The sequence below is a fragment of the Triticum urartu genome, chromosome 1 (assembly GCF_003073215.2).
Source record: "Triticum urartu cultivar G1812 chromosome 1, Tu2.1, whole genome shotgun sequence".
Lineage (NCBI taxonomy): Eukaryota > Viridiplantae > Streptophyta > Magnoliopsida > Poales > Poaceae > Triticum > Triticum urartu.
The window spans coordinates 36,991,444-37,011,002 of NC_053022.1; the positions used below are offsets into that span (position 1 = coordinate 36,991,444).

Here is a 19,559-nt window from a genome sequence, read left to right on the forward strand (position 1 = left end):
ATAAACTCTTAATTATAAATAATGGAAATATAATAATACAATTATTGCCACTAGGGCATATTTCCAACAGTTGTGATGTTTGATACACACAAGGTACTCCTCCGGTGTCAGTGAGTTGCATGATCTCATGGTCATAGGAGCAGATACTTGACATGTAGAAAACGATAGCAATAAACTTGATACGATCATATGCTATGCTTATAGCTTGGGTCTTGTCCATCACATCATTCTCCTAATGATGTGATCCCGTTATCAAATGACAACTCATGTCTATGACTAGGAAACCATAGCCATCTTTGATCAATGAGCTAGTCCGCTAGAGGCTCACTAGGGACATGTTGTTGTCTATGTATTCACACATGTATTTGAGTGTCCTATCAATACAATTATAACATGGATAATAAACGATTATCATGAACAAGGAAATATAATAATAACCACTTTATTATTGCCTCTAGGGCATATTTCCAACAGCAGCAACTTGCATCAAATGCACATGAACTAGATAAAATCACTTCTTACATCAAACATATACTTCATGGGTTAGCATGAAGATAATGCTTACGTAAGTTTCCAACACTAGCTTGATGTTCAACATGAATCATGCAGAAGGTAAAAATGTTGACGATGGGCTCAACAACAATTCATCGAGATTTCCATATAGATGGAATTCCGTAATTATGTGAAGGAGGTGATAGCATTGGTCAGACCAAAAGATATAATGGTGCATGCTCGAGGAACAACCACGAGTAAGACAACATTACGAACATCGTTGGTCTGATTTGATTTGATGATATCCCACACTCAAATCAAAGTTTGGATAAGACAATGTATCCAACAACTGATCACAAAGGTCAATCGATGAAGATATTGTCTTTCTTTAACACACACACAAAAGATATCCCTTCAAAATGATTTACGTTAGATCAAGCTTTTATTTTCCAACTCTCCAAGTTGTTATTTAGCTTAACCAACTAGTTCAGGGTATCCAACACAGATTCTTGGAGAAGGGGTGTTTTATAGAAAAACCAACTTGATCATGAACTCAATATAACGGTAAAGGGACAACCTAGTGATACTTCTAAGAGGATATACAAAAAATCATGAACCACTGATATGTTACCAAGATCGAGAACAATCTTGCTTTTTAGGGCAAGATGATATGATTATAGGAGTGAGGGATTGACACAATTCTAACTCATTGATCAGACTGGTGCACTAGGAAAAATGGACTAGGTAGCACGATCAATCATAGAATGATTACTCAATAACCCGCACCCTAAGAATGAAATTGTTATCCATTAACTACCAAGCAACTGGGTTGCTAGAGTATTGATTTCACACATCACTGTTCACTTGTCGACATTCTGGTTACAACCAACACGGAGACCAAGAAATGGATGATGATTGCGAGAAGTATCACTGCATCAAGAATTCATAAGATGGCGTGCAACTCCTATGATATTCTTGACATAAAGAGGGCAATACTCCAGGGCAGAACATACTAGAAGCTGGATTGGCATTCTTAATCCGCGGAACACAACTGCTTTGACCCAATCCTAGATATGGATGAGGTACTGGAGTTTATTTCTCCTAGTCATTCAAAAATAGAATGGCTTGACGGACCACAAGAATATCAAGCACCGATGAACCCGAATGCACAACTACTCCTGACTATCAATTGATAAACGAAGGTCAAAATATAATTGAATAGGAATAACTCATATGAGCACATGATTTCCTGAGTTGTAGATGCATAGGCTAGCACGTCGAACAAAGTTCAATATGTTTCTTCCAGATAACCCATGTAGAAAGGTAGGATTTGCAGAGTAACAATATACAATGGAGAACTCATCAAGAGCACTCTTGTTGTGATCTTTTGGTTAAAAAAATTCTGCCGAGGATGGTTCATGTTATTGGAAGAATGACAAACCACGAACCTCGAGGACTATCACAAAGGTTACTAATATCCTAAAGGAACGAGCAAACACTATCAACATGAATAAGCAGATCGAATCTTGGGTCCAAGAACCCAGAAATGGAATACCTACTAACTATAACATCACAAACACTTTCGAGAATGGTGGCCAGAACCATCACACTGAAGACACAGTACAAAGCTAGAGTAATGGGTAGTTCTCTAAGGTATCCTAGTTTCCTAACACCTTCAACATATATGTCGAGGCAACAGAGCACCTCAACACACCGATTAGTGTGATTAGCCTGGACAAAAAGGACATCGGAACAGGAAGAAAGAATTTGCAGATGCATCAGATTATTTAGTAACCTTGGATAACTCGGATAACATAACGGTTGTACGGGCATGAAATATGAGACAACTTGCAACATAGCACCAAATTCTTATGGAAACACCGATCCGAGAAGATAACACCTTGCTTGTAAGTCTCCGGCATAGTAACTCGTCATCCTGATAGATAGATGAGAAAGCCTAATTTCTTAACTGAAGGAAATATGCCCTATAGGCAATAATAAAGTTATTATTTATTTCCTTATATCATGATAAATGTTTATTGTTCATGCTAGAATTGTATTAACCGGAAACATAATACATGTGTGAATACATAGACAAACTTAGTGTCACTAGTATGCCTCTACTTGACTAGCTCGTTAATCAAAGATGGTTATGTTTCCTAACCATGAACAAAGAGTTGTTATTTGATTAACGGGATCACATCATTAGGTGAATGATCTGATTGACATGACCCATTCCATTATCTTAGCACCCGATCGTTTAGTATGTTTCTATTGCTTTCTTCATGACTTATACATGTTCCTATGACTATGAGATTATGCAACTCCCGTTTGCCGGAGGAACACTTTGTGTGCTACCAAATGTCACAACGTAACTGGGTGATTATAAAGGAGCTCTACAGGTGTCTCCAAAGGTAGATGTTGGGTTGGCGTATTTCGAGAATAGGATTTGTCACTCCGATTGTCGGAGAGGTATCTCTCGGCCCTCTCGGTAATGCACATCACATAAGCCTTGCAAGCATTGCAACTAATGAGTTAGTTGCGAGATGATGTATTACGGAACGAGTAAAGAGACTTTCCGGTAACGAGATTGAACTAGGTATTGGATACCGACGATCGAATCTCGGGCAAGTAACATACCGATGACAAAGGGAACAACGTATGTTGTTATGCGGTTTGACCGATAAAGATCTTCGTAGAATATGTAGGAGCCAATATGGGCATCCAGGTCCCGCTATTGGTTATTGACCGGAGATTTGTCTCAGTCATGTCTGCATTGTTCTCAAACCGTAGGGTCCGCACGCTTAACGTTACGATGACAGTTATTATGAGTTTATGCATTTTGATGTACCAAAGTTAGTTCGGAGTCCCGGATGTGATCATGGACATGACGAGGAGTCTCGAAATGGTCGAGACATAAAGATTGATATATTGGACGGCTATATTCCGACACCGGAAGTGTTCCGGGTGATTTCGGATAAAACCGGAGTGCCGGAGGGGTTACCGGAACCCCCCGGGGAAGTAATGGGCCTTATTGGGCCTGAGGGGAGAGAGAGGGAAGCAGCCCAAGAGGTGGCGCGCCCCCCCTCATGGGGAGTCTGAATTGGACTAGGAGGGGGGCGCGGCCCCCCTTTCCCTCTCCCTCTCCCTCTCTTTCCTTCCCCCTTAAGTTTCCTAATTGGACTAGGAAAGGGGAGTCCTACTCCCACTAGGAGGAGGACTCCCCCTCCCCTTGGCGCGCCCCATAGGGCCGGCCGGCCTCCCCCTTGCTCCTTTATATACGGGGGCAGGGGGCACCCTAGGACACACAAGTTGATCCACGTGATCGTTCCTTAGCCGTGTGCGGTGCCCCCTGCCACCATATTCCACCTCGATCATATCGTTGTAGTGCTTAGGCGAAGCCCTACGTCGGTAGAACATCATCATCGTCACCATGTCGTTGTGCTGACGGAACTCATCCCCGAAGCTTTGCTGGATCGGAGCCCAGGGAGCATCATCGAGCTGTACGTGTGCTAAGAACTCGGAGGTGCCGGAGTAACGGTGCTTGGATCGGTCGGATTGGGAAGACATACGACTACTTCCTCTACGTTGTGTCAACGCTTCCGTTGCGGTCTACGAGGGTACGTAGATAACACTCTCCCCTCTCGTTGCTATGCATCACCATGATCTTGCGTGTGCGTAGGAAAATTTTGAAATTACTACGTTCCCCAACATTAACCCCGTAGAAAAGAAGAGGGTGACTCAGAATCAGAGGGACACAAGGATAAGGAGTAAAATGAATCTTACATTCCCTTCCACAATCAATTCCCTTATATAACTAAAGCAGTTCTAGACTCAACATCGACCGGTTTGGCTTGGTAATCCTACAGGCAATCAGGCTCTGATACCAAAGCTATCGGGACCTCGATCCTATGTCACACCAATCTAGCATAAGACGCATCATATCACTTTGTGGCCTCACGCACGGTAACCCACGGATGCCGCCTTTACCTTGGCCGGGACTGTTTGCACCTTTTGGCTCACGTATATGATTATGATGCTAGCATCCATATGACAGAGAACCCGGGTTGACATGACTAGTCATAAACCAAGGTGGCACAAACTTACAGGGACAGGCATACGTGACCCAGCAATGCACGTGTCGGCCAGCACCGAGTGTAACCGAGTCGTAGCAAGGCTACAAAGGACTCCAGTAAACACCGTGTGACATTGCCCCATAGGGACAGACACAGGAGCAAAGAAGGACACATGTCGGTCAATCCATGTGTTCCGGATGGAAGCACTAGGAGGCATTTCCCCATAAGGAAGGCTACCAAGAATAAACAACTAGGTGTCGAATCCCACACATACCAAAGCATTTCAATAACATACACACAATATGGTCGATATGTGTAGACACAACATGACATCACAACATAACATAACTCTACGACTCAAAGTATTTCTTTAAGAAGCTCCGAGGAGCCATACATAGCATGATATTACAAACATGGGTCTCATGACCCTGCATGCAAAGTCATACAAGCAACGAGCAGAAGTATAAACATGTCTGAGTATAGACAGCTGAAAAGAAAGAAGGCTAGAAAGCATGTCTATCTACAAGACCCTCCATAGGAACCAGGCCTTTGTTTGGGACTCCCATGCTAATCGGTCAATGTCAAACTCATCGTAGAAACCACTAATGAGACTAATGTCTCCTCTGCAAAACATAAATTAAGCAAACGTGAGTACAAATGTACCCAACAAGACTTACATCAGAACTAACTACTTATGCATCAGTATCATCAAAGGGGGTGGTGGAGTATAACTATAGCAAGCCAGCTTTGACTCAATGGCTATCCTAGACTACGACTACCAGTACTTTCTTTGAGGTGGGAAAGCACACACGAGTCCACATAGTCACCATATCAATACAGTACAATGGATCCACTCCCGTCTCCCTACGAGAAGGTCATCCATAGCACTCACGCTTATCTTGTGCATTTTAGAGTATCCATTTCAACTTGTCTATGAACAATGTAAGCTTTGCAAGTAGTCCATATCCGAGGACGCGACTATCTAAATAGTTCATTACCCTGTAGGGGTGTACTTCTTCACACACGCTCTCACCACTTACCATCATGTACACGTCATGTATCTCGGCAACTTTCAAGCGGAGGCCTGGCGAGGGTGTCGACCACGACCTGACTAACCATACAAGACTCTAGTCCAGGTTTATCGCCTATTTGATACTGACCCGCAAGGAAGTCCGGCCGAGGTTTCCACTACGGCCTCAAACGATGTCTGCAGGGTTCCTAAACTGACTACGGTGGTTAGGAACTATTAAACGGCCATGTCAACACGACCGGCGGTTAAACACCAGTGACCAAACCCTCGGTGGAGGCATTGGGTTTCATCTACAGGGGACAATTTTGTGCGCGGAAGGGCTCTATGGAGAGCTGGGAGTGTGTCATGTCCAATGGTGCAAGCGGTGGCACGCGAGGGGGGAGAGTTGGCGACGGCGTTGAGCCAGGCGGCTGCCGGAGCTCGGGCATGATGGTGGCGAGGCTACGGTGAACCATTTACACCACTGGAGGATGATACGGACTCGTGCAATTGCAACTACCACGGATGCATGCTCATGCACAAGCTTGGCTAGCTCTGTCCACGGCGGCGACATGGCTGGCGGAGGCAAGCTCATGTGTGTGGCGGCGGCAAGCTCAGTGTGTGGCGGCAGCACGACTAGAGGAGGGTCTCGAGAGGGGAAACAAGGAGGAAATGATGGCAGGCTCACAGCGGGGTCGTTCGGCATCTCAGCGGGCTTGGGGTCATCCTGTAGGCGGTGAAGCGACAACAGCGCTCTCGGGTGCCCGGGGTTGAAGATGAAGGCGATGGCGATGGTGCGGGGTTCCCGAGGTAGCGTATGTTGGCGAGGAGAAGCACTGAGAGGAGGCGGATCTGGTGGACACTCTGGTGGAGTGAAAATGACGGCGGTGGCTGCGACTGCAACGAGCGGCGGTGACAACCATGCTCGGGTGTGCGTGAGTGAGAGAGCCAGGGGAGGATTAGGACGGGGCAGGGTGAGAGGGTGACTAGGGGTGTCATGGCGAAGTCTAGAGGGTCGGGGAGGCAGCCAGGCAAGCTGGAGGTGGCCGGCACGTGCCGGCGCGCGGCGACCACGCGTGTTTCGTCCTCCTGGCAAGGGGAGGAAGACGACCCTGCCCCTGGTGGGCTGGGCCAGGTAAGTACTCTCTCCCCTCTCTATCTTTTCTTATTTCTTTTTGTTTTTCAATTTTGTTCCTTGTTTTGGATTTAGTATAAATACGAGATGATTTCTAAAAATCCTGAAATAAATTGTGGGCACATTTTGAATTATTTCGAACAGCCCTCAACTATTTCCAGAATTATTAGAGCATCTAAAATATTCATAGCATTTAAATGCTTCAACTCAAATACATTATGATTTAATCTATAAATCCAAAAATGTCCCAAAAATGGGTGCATGGTTTTTGGCAGAGGGTTTCACCTTTAACAAAAATCATGGAATTTTCTGAAAGGCATTTTGGGTTCATCGAAAAAAATTCATTTGAACCTATTTGAATTTCATTTGGTGCTAGGATTTATCAGTCCCCATTTCAAATTAATTTGAATTTAAACATGATGCATGGATGATTATGCAATGACAAGCAAAGACTAATCTAGGGCTGTGATAGATTTTCTTTGCCAAAAAAAGCTCACATGACAACCTACATTTCGCATATCTTGCCTCTACTAATTTTGTCAAAATTCGGTGGCATGAATCCACTCCAACCATGAAAAAAACACATACAATCAGATAAAGATGTGAAAAGAAGAAGACAATGCTACCTTGCCACTGGATGAGAAAATCTCACCGGAGAAAGAGAGCGAAGAGGAGGGGAGGTGGGGCGCAGGAGTTACCTTTAATCACTTAGGATGTGTTTGGTTTGAGGGCTATCCTCCCAAGGACAGGGATAGTCCTATTTTCGGTGGCTGCCAGTGGGTGCAGAGCGGCGTCCCGCATAGGCCCGCCAAAGTGCTTAATTAGTACAACTTTGGCTAACAGCAACACAGCCTAATTAGAACTAGCTTTTTCTAATTTGTATACGGAGCGGGACGGGTTCGGGCGCCGTCTTGCATCTAAGGCGAGAAAAGATAAGGTCAGCCAGGTGCACCGAATATTCCTCAAAAATAGGAATGCGGTGACCCGTGAAAAACGAGCGGCATCCACCCACGCGCGTGAAACGTATTTTTGGCTATATTGGCTCCCACTAGAAGAATACTGAGTAGAGTGTTTGCTGTGTTGATTCAGTTACAGTTCAGATACATATACACAGATAGTCCCCTACATGTAGGGCACGATCAGCTAGAGATGCGAAGGACTAGGAACACGCCCTGAAGACTAGGACTGCTAAGTTGCAGACTGCCGTTACAATGTACAGAGACGTGACAGTACAATTCAACACCCCCCCCCCCCCGCGCAGTTGGAACGGCGGCTGGCAGAACATTCAAACTAGACCTGAACTCACTGAATACAATGGTTGGCAGCCCCTTGGTGAAAATGTCGGTGAACTGAGACGTCGTGGGAACATGCAACACCTTGGCCTCACCCAGAGCGACCCGATCACGAACGAAGTGGAGGTCGATCTCCACATGCTTCGTCCTCTAATGTTGAACTGGATTTGTAGAAAGATACATGGCACTCACATTGTCACAATAAACAATGGTGGCACGGCGAGGAGGTCGATGAAGCTCGGTGAGAAGTTGGCGTAGCTAGCAAGACTTGGCGATGCAGTTGGTGACGGTGCGATACTCGGCCTCCGCACTCGACCTCGAGATGGTGTGTTGACGCTTAGACGACCATGAGACCAGGTCCGCGCCCAAGAACACACAAAAGTCGGACGTAGAGCACCGTGTATCCTGGCATCCTACCCAATCGGGATCATTGTACGTGACCAGATCATGGGAAGAGGAGCGATCGATCTGCAGCCCATGATGAGTGGTGCCACGAAGATAGCGGAGGACCTGTTTCACAAGCTGGAAGTGGTTATCCATGGGGGCGTGCATGAAGAGGCAGATTTGTTGGACGACATATTGGATATCGGGGCGGGTGAGACAGAGGTATTGCAAGGCACCGGCGATGGATCGGTAATGAGAGGGGTCAGAGTAGGGGGAGCCGCCAGCACTCGAGGGTTTGGAGCGAGCGTCGGCTGGGGTGGAGATCGGATTGCATTGAAGCATATGGGCCCGGTCCAAGATCTCTAGGGCATATTGCTCTTGAGAAAGAAAAGGCCCATGGGCGTTTCTATGAACATTAATACCAAGGAAGTGGTGATGTCCCCAAGGTCACTCATCGAAAACTCACGTGAGAGGGAGGACACGAGAGACTGCAAGAGTGAGGTGGTGCTGGCAGTTAGTATGATGTCGTCAACATAGACAAGAAGGTAGGCCGTGGTGTCCCCATGGTGAAGAGTAAAGAGGCAGGTGTCACACTTGGATGAGACAAAGCCAAGAGTATGGAGGAAATTTGTGAAACGAAGGAACCATGTACGCGGGGCTTGCTTGAGACCGTAGAGGGATTTACGGAGACGACATACATGCTTGGGGTGAGAAGGATCGACAAAGCCAGAAGGTTGCTCGCAGTATACCGTTTCGGCGAGATCACCATGGAGAAAAGCATTTTTGACATCAAGTTGTTGAATGGGCCAATTGTTTGCCGTGGAGATGCTGAGGACGACACGGATGGTGGCTGTCTTGACGACGGGACTGAAGGTCTCATCATAGTCGACGCCATGTTGTTGAGTGAACCCACAAACCACCCAGCGAGCTTTGTACCGAGCAAGAGAGCCGTCCGGATGAAGTTTATGGCGGAAAATCCACTTCCCGGTCACCACGTTGACACCTGCAGGACAAGGCACCAAAGACCAAGTGTCATTCCGCATTAACGCAGTAAATTCATCATACATTGCAGCTCGCCATGGGGATCCTTGAGGGCGGCGCGATAGGAGGAAGGAAGTGGGGAGACATCTGCGGAAACGGCCAAGTTATAGTGTTGTTTAGGCATGAAAAAACCTGGTTTTAGAGCGTGTTAGCATTTTATGTGGATTGTTGGGTGGGTGCACCGGTACAGCTTTGGGCGGTAGAGGCGGAAAAGGCTGGTCCATCGTGGTGGGTGGCGTAGCATGATTGGGGGAGTGGCGCGTGGGGTGGAACACGAGGCTGATCCGGGCAGGAGTGGCGTGGTCAGGCTGGACTGATCCCGAGGAGGAGCCGGGTAGATTGGCATGGTGGGTGGGGTGTGAGCCCGAGAATGGTGCGATGCAGGCGTGGGAGGAGTGACTAGCGCGGGATCATAGGGCGTGGGACCTGGGCAGTGTGGGGAGGTAGGTGGGTTTGGGCGGAAGCCAGGTGGGTCGGCTGGTGGAGCGGGATTGGCGTGCGACGAATCTGGCACGGCGGCAGCGGGTACGAGGTAGGTGCGGGGGATCCCAGGAAGGGTGGATCAGGTGGCAGGCTGGGATCTGGTGTGACTGCCCGATCCATAGCGTGCATGTACGGGGAGGAGGACTCATCAAAAACAATGTGGCGAGAGATGATTACTTTTCAAGTGGATAAATCGAAGCACCTGTACCCCTTGTGTTCTCTAGGATAACCAAGGAAAATACAACGTGTGGAACGGGGGGAGAGCTTGTGTGACATGGTGGCGGAGAGGTTGGGATAGCAAAGGCACCCAAAGGTGCGGAGATGATCATACGTGGGATGTGTCCTGTAAAGAAGGAAATGCGGGGTAAAATGGTGGATGGCATGGGAGGGTCGTATGTTGAGGAGTGTAGTAGCAGTGTGGAGGGCTTCGACCCAAAAAGGGGGTGGAAGTTGCGCTTGGAGTAGGAGTGTACGAACAATTACGCTAGTGGTACGAAGGAGGCGCTCTGCTTTGCCATTTTGCGGAGAAGTGTGAGGATAGGAGAGACGAAATGACACACCGCGCAAGGAGAAGAAATCGCGGAGGGAGGAGGCGAGGAACTCGCCTCCATTGTCACACTGCAAACAACGGATTATCACCCCGAATTGCGTTAGTATGAAGGAAAAGAAGCGTCGGAGAGTTAGACTTGTGTCTGATTTAGCACGCAAAGGAAACGTCCAAGAGTAGTGAGAGTAATCATCCAATATAATAAGGTAATAGGTATAGCCAGAAAAACTAACAATTGGTGAAGTCCATAAATCGCAATGTACAAGTTGGAATGGAGCAGTGGTGCAGGAGGAGGAGGAGATACGGAATGGAAGGCGCGTGTGTTTTCCAAATTGGCAGGCAGTACAAAGTGCGGAATCATGGGCATCATTCTTATTACATGCATCTAAGAAATCAAGAGAGAAACGAGCTAATGCGAAGGGACTAGGGTGCCCTAGCCGGCGGTGCCACAGGTCGGACGTCTGGACAGTGAGAGCCGTCGTGGAGGAGCCACCATTATTGTTGGAAAAGGGGTAGAGGTCGCCGCCACTATTGCACCTCATGAGAAGGGCCCGGGTTGCCAGATCCTTCATAGAAAAACCGGCGAGGTCAAACTCTACAAATACAAGATTATCACGAGTAAATTGGCGTACAGATATAAGATTTTGGACAACATTAGGAGACATCAGTATTTTGGTGAGATGAAAGGGGCGAGGGGGAAGAAGAGCTGTACCAGTAGCAATAACAGGAAGACAGGCCCCATTGCCAATTATAATGTGATGAGAGTTAGGCAGTAATGGGGAATGAGACATGGAAAGGTTACCTGAGTTCCCGGTCACGTGAGAAGCAGCTCCAGAGTCCATGATCCACTCGGGAGTAGGTGGCAAGGCTGCGCCATAGCTCGGAGTGGCGTGCGGCATGGTGTTGGTGTCCCAGGCGTACGACGCCAGGAGGATACGGCGCAGGAGGTGCAGCGGCAGCCCAGAGAACATGGCTGAATACGCCTGCGGGAGCACACCCGGGCGCGGCCCAAGAACCCCAGCCGAGTTCGGGGGGATCCATGGTCACTACAAGAAATATATCAACTTGTGACCTTGACTAGTGGTCACTGAAAGGTCATTGTTTTTCATTTGGGACCTTTTTTGACCAAAAACAAAAGGTCAAAAGCTGGCGGTCGTAAATTGAAATTAACGACCTTCTCTGTGAGAATGTCGTGGACGTTTACAACCAAAATATGCCTATTGTTTCGTTTTGGTCACTAGCAACCTCCCCAGGCCACATAGGCATCCGACGTGGCAATTTGATATGGCACAAGAATTAGCCCGGTCCGATTCGGCGTTTTACATGAGCCGAGCCCAACAATTCGGCCTTTCTATATATTTTTTCCCTATTAATTTTAGTCAGCCACATGGACCAAGCCCAACATTTCGGCCTTTTTATCTTTTTTTCCAAATTATGTTTAACCAAATGAGTCCAGCCCAATATTTTTCAAGCTTTTTCTTTCTTGTCCAATCCACATTCATTTATTTTTGTTTCATTTTTTACCCAAAATATTTGTCCAATATAATTTGATCCTTGGCCTCTTTAAGGTCCAACTCCAGCCCATTTAACAAACATTTTCAAACCAGTTTGAATAACAATATGAATCACCACCAATTAGCTAAATATTACAGAAATATCTCAAAACTCACATTCTACAAATTTCCATCGCATCCGTATTTTATACAAATCCAAGCAACCTACAACATTACGTATTCAAGCATTCAGTTGCTGGAATACTCTATAACAGGAATGAATAAATAGAACTATCTAGTGCTTCACAACAAGAAAACATGTAGTCTGCTTCTTCAAGTACTGCTTCTTCCTTAGCAATGACAGGCTGATGCAAAACATCTGGGCATTCAAAAGAGAACAAAAAGTATGTCACTGATATAAGAAATATTACACGAATACTTTTAAAATAAAAACTAAAGGCACATGAGATGGAAACAAGTAATTTGAGATGGAAAGTTAGCCAACAGGATTTATATAAAAGATCTTTTTGCAGTACAATTATCTTATGTACATATGAATGACACCCAAGTAATTTGAGATGGAAACAAGTACATCTAGCAATCTAACATGTATAGTGGCACCAGCAAAAGAGCAAGACACGGAAGAATTTTAGCTTTACATAATGTTTACAAGAACAGGACCCTGATACAGGATTTAGCTTGTCCTCAACACTGTTAACAAGGTACTTTTAAAGTAGCTATGTGCATCAGCCTCACCAAGTCTTATCATGAATTGGTTGCTTTTAAAAACTATACTATATTTCTGGACAGCAAACTAAATAGACGGCTGCTCTCAAACCGTACATCCAAACAAAGCAAATAAGTACTCTACGGAAACCTTAGAACATGCTTTACAACTCATATGTAGAGGCCAACTTGAAATTATGAGCATAACGAACTCGTTTTTCAGTTAGAAGCTCGCTGCCCAAAACTGTCAGGTAGTGCAGTTTTTTAACTGAACCAAATTCAGTTTACACAGAGGTAAGTAAGGAACTACTTCAAAAACAGAGGTGCTAACTATGTTTACACAGAAAAACGAGTACGGTGTCTATTTGCCAAACTTGCAGCAGCTAAGAATTCATTCCCCATAGAGAAAATGAACTGACTGAGACTATGATATGATTGTCGGCGGCCTACGTTTACGGTATCCTATTAACACAGCATAAAGAAAAGAGAGCATGTCCCGTCGTCATTAGATTGAATTTCTACTAGTACACAGTGCTAGAATCAGTATAACCTATGGAGTGACAAGCACTATAACCATACAAATAAAGTACTTTATCCCATACCTATATGCATAACACCGACGGAATAACAGCAGTATAAACAGTAGTATAGAAACTTAAACACTAGCATCACCTACTTAGTAGTGACCAAGGAATTAATCCACAGTTGGTAGAGCAAAACAAAATCACAAGCACTACTAGCAGTAGCACGTGTAGCAGTAGATCACAGTCACTACATCCAGCATCACCAATCTTATTATATGCAAACAATCTTATTTTATTTGTTTATATTACTAAAACAAAGGTGTATGAGGTCAGATCAAGAACACTATTATTAAAACAGACATCTTCCTTTATGTGAAGAAGTCTGCTCACTTCATTAATTAGTAGTAATCATTACATGCTTATCAACCGTGTGTGTGTGCTTGATCATGGTCTGGAGATTACACGCATAGAGGAATAGAATCCTAAACACAATAGCATCAAACAGCGGTGGGTGCTCAACCCATTTACCATACACAAGCAACACTTAAACAATAGCATGTGCATATATAACTTGTGTCACATTAGGGGGTTCAGAATGTACTCAGTATATTCTAATAAATATAACATGACCGAATTTCTTCTGGTCAACATCACCTCCGAGCAACTTGATGTAACCACCACCGCAGACAAGCTTTTGCTCATGCTTCACCGTGAACTGCAGCACGAGTGTCTTCTCCTTGTTGCTGAACTCAGGGTACTCCGCCGAGATGGCATAGAACCTGTAGTCCTCTGAGGTTTGGATACCTACATCAAGATTCAAGAATCAAGGTTTCATTAGTAAATCATAAGAAAGAAAATCTCAAGTTAAGTTTTCCTGAATCAACTAAACTTCAATGTGTAGGTACTACCAAGTACCAACAACTTAAATGGCTAAGTTCCAGGCTTTGGTTCTACATGTCTACAGTTCTATATTTACCAACCCAATATGCCCAGTTTCCCACAGACCGATTCACAGTTTTTATAGCTTACAGGTTAAGCCTATGGAATCAAAGGAAATACACATTCTGGAATGCTAGGTACATGTTGGGTCAGCACTACAATGTTTCACACTTATTTTGCACACAAAAACATAGGACGTTTGTTGTACTCGATTAGGAAATAGTCACAATGGAGGGGTGAATAATTTCAACCTGCAGAAATAGTACTAACTATACTAGTCAGGGGCGAATTTGACAAGAGAAAGCATAGTAGTATCAAACTGAAACACCACACCACAAGAAGATGCATTACAACCAATTACTCCCATCCGTGGAACAAATTGCAAAAATAATTGACTCTGTTTGTGGCTATTTAACTAAGAAGTTGTTTGAACATGCTTGTTACAAGTAATCCAAAATTCAAGATTTTGTTATTGAATAAAGGGTAGACAGTTTACATAAATTTCAGCCAACCTATCCTCTACAACAGCAAAAGTAGGAGTTGTACTCCAAATCAAAGTGAAGCACATCAGGAGCTGCAAGACAGAGAAAGATAGTAGAAGAGGGGAGAGAGAACCTCCACGGCGTCGGCTGCAAGCAGTGCAGGGTTGCCTGAGCAGAACCTCCATGGCATGGCCTTGGTTGGTGCTTCCCCACCCGCTCCTCTACTGCTACAAAAGAAGATAATTCAAGACAGGAGATTAGAGAGGGAAGGGAGAGATAGGAGGAAGGAGGGGGGAGGGGGATGAACTCACCGAACATGGCGGATCCAGCCGAGTAGATGACGCAGCGGAACGAGGCAAGCTCGGCGCGGTGCTGCGCGGTGGCGGGAGACGCCGGGGCTCGACAGAATCAGGCGGCATACATGGAGCAGTCGCGAAGAACGAGGAGGTCGTGTGCACGCGAGAGTGGATGGTGGTCGGCGGCGTGGTACGAGGTGGTGGACGGGGGCGGCGAGAGTGGATGGCGGCAGCAGGTGGGTGGGGATGCGGATGGGGCGACGCGGATCTAGGTAGTGGAGGGCAGGAGCCACTTGAGGGCGGGGAGGTGTGGGGAGTCGATGCAGGGGGGCGGCCATGGTGCGAGGGGCGGCGGCGACAGCGTCTATGTTTTTGGCGAGCTGTGTGGGCGTTGGAGGGAGGCAGCAAAGGAGGTGGAGGAGGAGCGGTGGTGGAAGGGGGAGACACCGCCCGGGGAGGTGAAGACCGTGCTGCTCCCGCTGCGCTGCCGCCCGTAGACTGGGCTCCCCGCCCGCAGACGGTTCATGGCGGGCTCGCCGGAGCAGGGAGCGATATGGGTAGAGGACGGCGGCGGATTGGATTGGGCTACATGGGGGTAGGGATAGGGGCGGCGGCGGATTGAGATCTGAGGGAGGAAGAGGGTTAGGGTTGGAGAGAGGGTTAGGGTGAGAGGATGAGGCCGTGAGGGGTGCCGTCCGATCCGGAAATATCCGACGGTGTATGATGCGTGATCCGCGTGAGAAACCTATGGACCAATCAAAACGTAATAAAAGCTTTGATAATCTTATGACCATCTCAATTGGTCAAAAATACATTTTTCATTTCAGTTTTGTTGTAAAGAACCTACCAACTCTTTGTTGCAAAATTGATCCTACCAACTCAAAGTATCTATTTCATCACAGAAACATAAAAAATTTCGCAAGATTTCACACTTAGATAAGAACGTTCATATCGACAAATTTGACCACATTTATCAATAGCCTCTTATTTCGGGTAAACAATCGACATATTAGCCTCATGTTGTATGTTTAAATGACCCAATATTGTGTTCATATGTGTATCTTGGGACGACAAACAATGTTGATTTGAGGGGTTTTTATTTTCTTTACACAAAAAATCATTTTTCAATTTTTGGAGTGCCAATAATCGGGTTTTTTGTGAAGGCTCTATCATATATTTATTGCAAAATTGAACAAAATTATTTTTCTAAAATATTACGCCATATTTAATGAACAATTGACCAAATAGTTGGGTCTCAAAAGATTCGAGCCACCTCTCGTGAAAAAGACAAATTTTCGCTGATTCAGTAGGAAGCGGGTTGATTTTGAACTGCAGCCTCCTCATAGTTTGCTCTTTATTTTTTCCAAAAATAATTTCTAGGTACATAAGTATCTATTTTATCAAAGAAACATCAAAAATATCCAAGATTCAACCACTAGCTAGGAACGGTCATTCCCGCCGTTTTGACCGCATTTTGAAACGGGCATAAAAAATTCAAAACAAATCCAAAAATTGGGAAACCTTCGCATTCTGTCATTATACGTGGCCAAGTTCCCAGGAAAAATAAAAAACTTGTAATACGTCAATTATTTTAAAAAAGTGTTCTCAGAAACGAGTTATCACGTGTGGAGATCAATGGCTTTCAAGTCAAATGATCAATCTTATGGCCACATTCATGGCATAGTTTGTTTAAATGATCTCATATTGTGCACAAGGGTGCATATTGAAATGGCAAATAATGTTACCTAAGAAAGTTTTCATTTTCTTTGGACGAAAAAACCATTTTTCATTTTTCGAGTGCCCAAAAGGAGGTTTTTTGTGAAGGACCTCCCAAATAATTGTTGCAAAATTGGACCAAATCAATTTTCTAAAATACTAGGACATATTTAATTCACAACTGACAAAATGGTTGGGTGTAAAAAGTTTTGATCCATCTCTCATGAAAAAGACAAATTTCCGCCGATTCAGTTGGAAGCGGGTCAAACTTGAACTGTAGCTGCCTTGTAGTTTGCTCTTTATTTTTTCCAAAAATCATTTCTAGGTACATAAGTATCTATTTTATCAGAGAAACACCAAAAAAAGTTCAATATTCAACCACTAGCTAGGAACGGTCATTCCCGTCGTTTTGACCGCATTTTGAAACGGGCATAAAAAATTCAAAAAAATCAAAAAATTGGGAAACCTTCACATTATGTCATTATATGTGGCCAAGTTCCTAGGAAAAATAGCAAACTTGCAATACGGCAATTATTTTAAAAAAGTGTTCTCAGAAATGAGCCATCATGCGTGAAGATTCATGGCTTTCAAGCCAAATGATCAATCTTATGGCCACATTCTTGGCATAGTTTGTTCAAATGATCTCATATTGTGCACAAGGGTGCATATTGGAATTTCAAACAATGTTGCCTAAGGGAGTTTTCATTTTCTTTGCACGGAAAATACATTTTCCATTTTCCGAGTGTCCGAAATGAGTTTTTTTTTTGTGAAGGACCTGCCATATATTTGTTGCAAAAATGGACCAAATCAATTTTATAAAATACTAGGACATATTTAATGCACAATTGACAAAATGGTTGGGTGTCAAAAGTTTTGATCCACCTCTGGTGAAAAAGACAAATTCCCGCCGATTCAGTAGGAAGCGGGTCAAATTTGAACTGCAGCTGCCACTACACCACAGCATTTAATTGGGGGCAATTAACTGCCGGGAGAAGTATGTGAATAAGGGCAAATGATCAGCCGGGAAACTTGTTACTGCCGGTAGAAGTACTTCAGGGCAGAAAAACTGCCGATAGGACTTGGCGAATAAGGGCATAGAAACTGCCGGCAATGGTGTCCACATTGAAGGGCACACCATCTGCCGGGACAAGTAAACATGGACCATTTACTGTCGGGACAAGTAACCATGGCCCATGACGCGAGACCGAAATAAATGTGCACGGGGTGGCGAGAACGGCGCACCCCATGGGGCAAAATACCCAAGCCAGGGCTGCTGGCCGCGACCGCCGGAGGAGTCACCGCGACCGCCGCCGTTACGGCCACCACGGCAACCGCGCCCGCAACCACCATGACCACGATGCATGTTGAGCTGTCTGCCGCCGCGACCACCGCCGCCGTTGGGCGCACGGTCGCCGCCACGCTCCTAATGATCGCCACTGGCGATCACCACGGTCACCCCCGCGATCATCCCCACTCCCGCCAGCACCGCCTTGGATGTTGACGGCGAGCACCTGCGAGCCGGTGGCGTGGCGCGCTTGTCGAGCGCGAGTTCGGCAAGGTCCAGGCTGGAGCGCACCTGGACGAACGGCGGCAGGGGCTGGGTGGCCTGCAGGATGGTGGCCTGCATGGCAAACTTGTCGCCGAGGCCGTCGATCATTTGCAGTGTCAGGGTGCTGTCGTCAACGGCGTCGTCGATGTCGGCGAGCGCAGAGGCGAGGTGCTGAAGTTGGCGGCAGTAGTCGTGGATGGATTTGTCGCCACGGACGTAGGCGCGGAACTCCTGGCTCAGATGGAGTCGCCGCCCGACTTGATTATTGAAGAAGTATTCATGGAGCCGTGACCAGATCAAGTACGCCGAGGACTCCGGCGGTGCGACGATGTCGAGGAGCTCCCCCTCGACAGTGGCCAGAAACCAGAGCACGGCCGTGTTGTCCACGTCGCGCCAATCAGGATCAGCAAGCCGGGAGTCCGGCCCCTTCTAGACGTGGTCCTGGGCGTGATGGCGGGCGAGGAGGAAGCCGATGACCTTGCGCCAGCGGTTGAAGTTGGCGCCCAGATCGACCTTGAACTGGATGTAGTTGCTGATGTTGATGTCGTGGATCGAGGAGACGGTGGAGGAGGCGCCGGCAGTGGGGAGGGACGTGAGGGGCAGCGCACCGGCGTCAGTTGGAGCAACAAGAGGAAGAGAACCGACACGGGAGGGGTCTTCCGTGACCTGGGCGCGGGGACGAGTGGGAGACGCGACCGACGCGCCTCCACTGTTGGCAGCCAGCTCAGCGGCCCGTTCGGCGGCGAGGTCATTGCTGGTGACGGAGCCGACGGGAGAGGAAACGGGAGTGGCGCTAGAGGAAGCCATGGGAGAGGAGGGTGGGAGAACTCAGCTCTTTTTTGCTGCCTCCTTAGGGGATACAAGTAGTAGTATATGTTCAGACCCACAGACCACGCACACCACACGCACACACGCCGCACTCACACACCCTGCTGGGAGCCTAAACTAGACCTACAACCTATATCCAGAGCGCCCGGTACAGGATTTCTATGTCGTCATGAGGCTCACATGCACGGAGGGAGACTTCTTATTAGCGGAACACTGTTCCTATGAACAGTGCTCCGGTGAGACACCCGAAATTCGTCCCCACTTGGGATCGAACCCGGGCGGGCGGGCTGGCTGGCCACCGCCGAGCTCAGCCACCGAGCTACGGCTCAGTCCTCGGGAAAACTCAGCTCTGATTACCAAGAAGAATACTGAGTAAAGTGTTCGTTGTGTTGATTCAGTTACAGTTCACGTACATATACACAGAGAGTCCCCTACATGCACGACACGATCAACTAGAGATGCGAAGGACTAGGGACGCACCTTGAAGACTAGGACTGCTAAGAGCATCTCCAGCCATGCCCCCAATAGGCCCTTTCCAGGCGTTTTT

At 46.5% G+C, this 19,559-nt stretch overlaps 1 protein-coding gene across 2 annotated transcripts; it reads right to left on the reverse strand.

Moving 5' to 3' along the window:
• Positions 1-12,043: 12,043 nt before the first annotated feature.
• On the reverse strand, positions 12,044-15,592 carry LOC125545009 (calreticulin-like). 2 transcript variants are annotated; one of them, XM_048708852.1, is made up of 4 exons: positions 14,935-15,592; positions 14,757-14,850; positions 13,857-14,006; positions 12,044-12,331 (listed from the first exon to the last, which is right to left on the reverse strand). In XM_048708852.1, the coding sequence occupies exons 2-4, from the start codon at positions 14,806-14,808 to the stop codon at positions 12,219-12,221; spliced, it is 315 nt and encodes a 104-aa protein (XP_048564809.1). In that variant the 5' UTR covers positions 14,809-14,850; positions 14,935-15,592; the 3' UTR covers positions 12,044-12,218. The 2 variants fall into 2 exon arrangements, with proteins under 2 accessions (XP_048564809.1, XP_048564801.1); XM_048708844.1 differs by having other exon boundaries at positions 14,757-14,847; positions 14,935-15,589.
• Positions 15,593-19,559: the final 3,967 nt, after the last annotated feature.

Coding starts and splice junctions, on each gene's coding strand:
- LOC125545009 (XM_048708852.1), bottom strand. CDS start 14,808: ATGGAGGTTCTGCTCAGGCAACCCTGCACTGCTTGCAGCCGACGCCGT. Junction 14,007..14,756: donor TTGCAGCCGACGCCGTGGAG/GTTCTCTCTCCC, acceptor ATCTTGATGTAG/GTATCCAAACCTCAGAGGAC. Junction 12,332..13,856: donor TTACATCAAGTTGCTCGGAG/GTGATGTTGACC, acceptor TTGAATGCCCAG/ATGTTTTGCATCAGCCTGTC.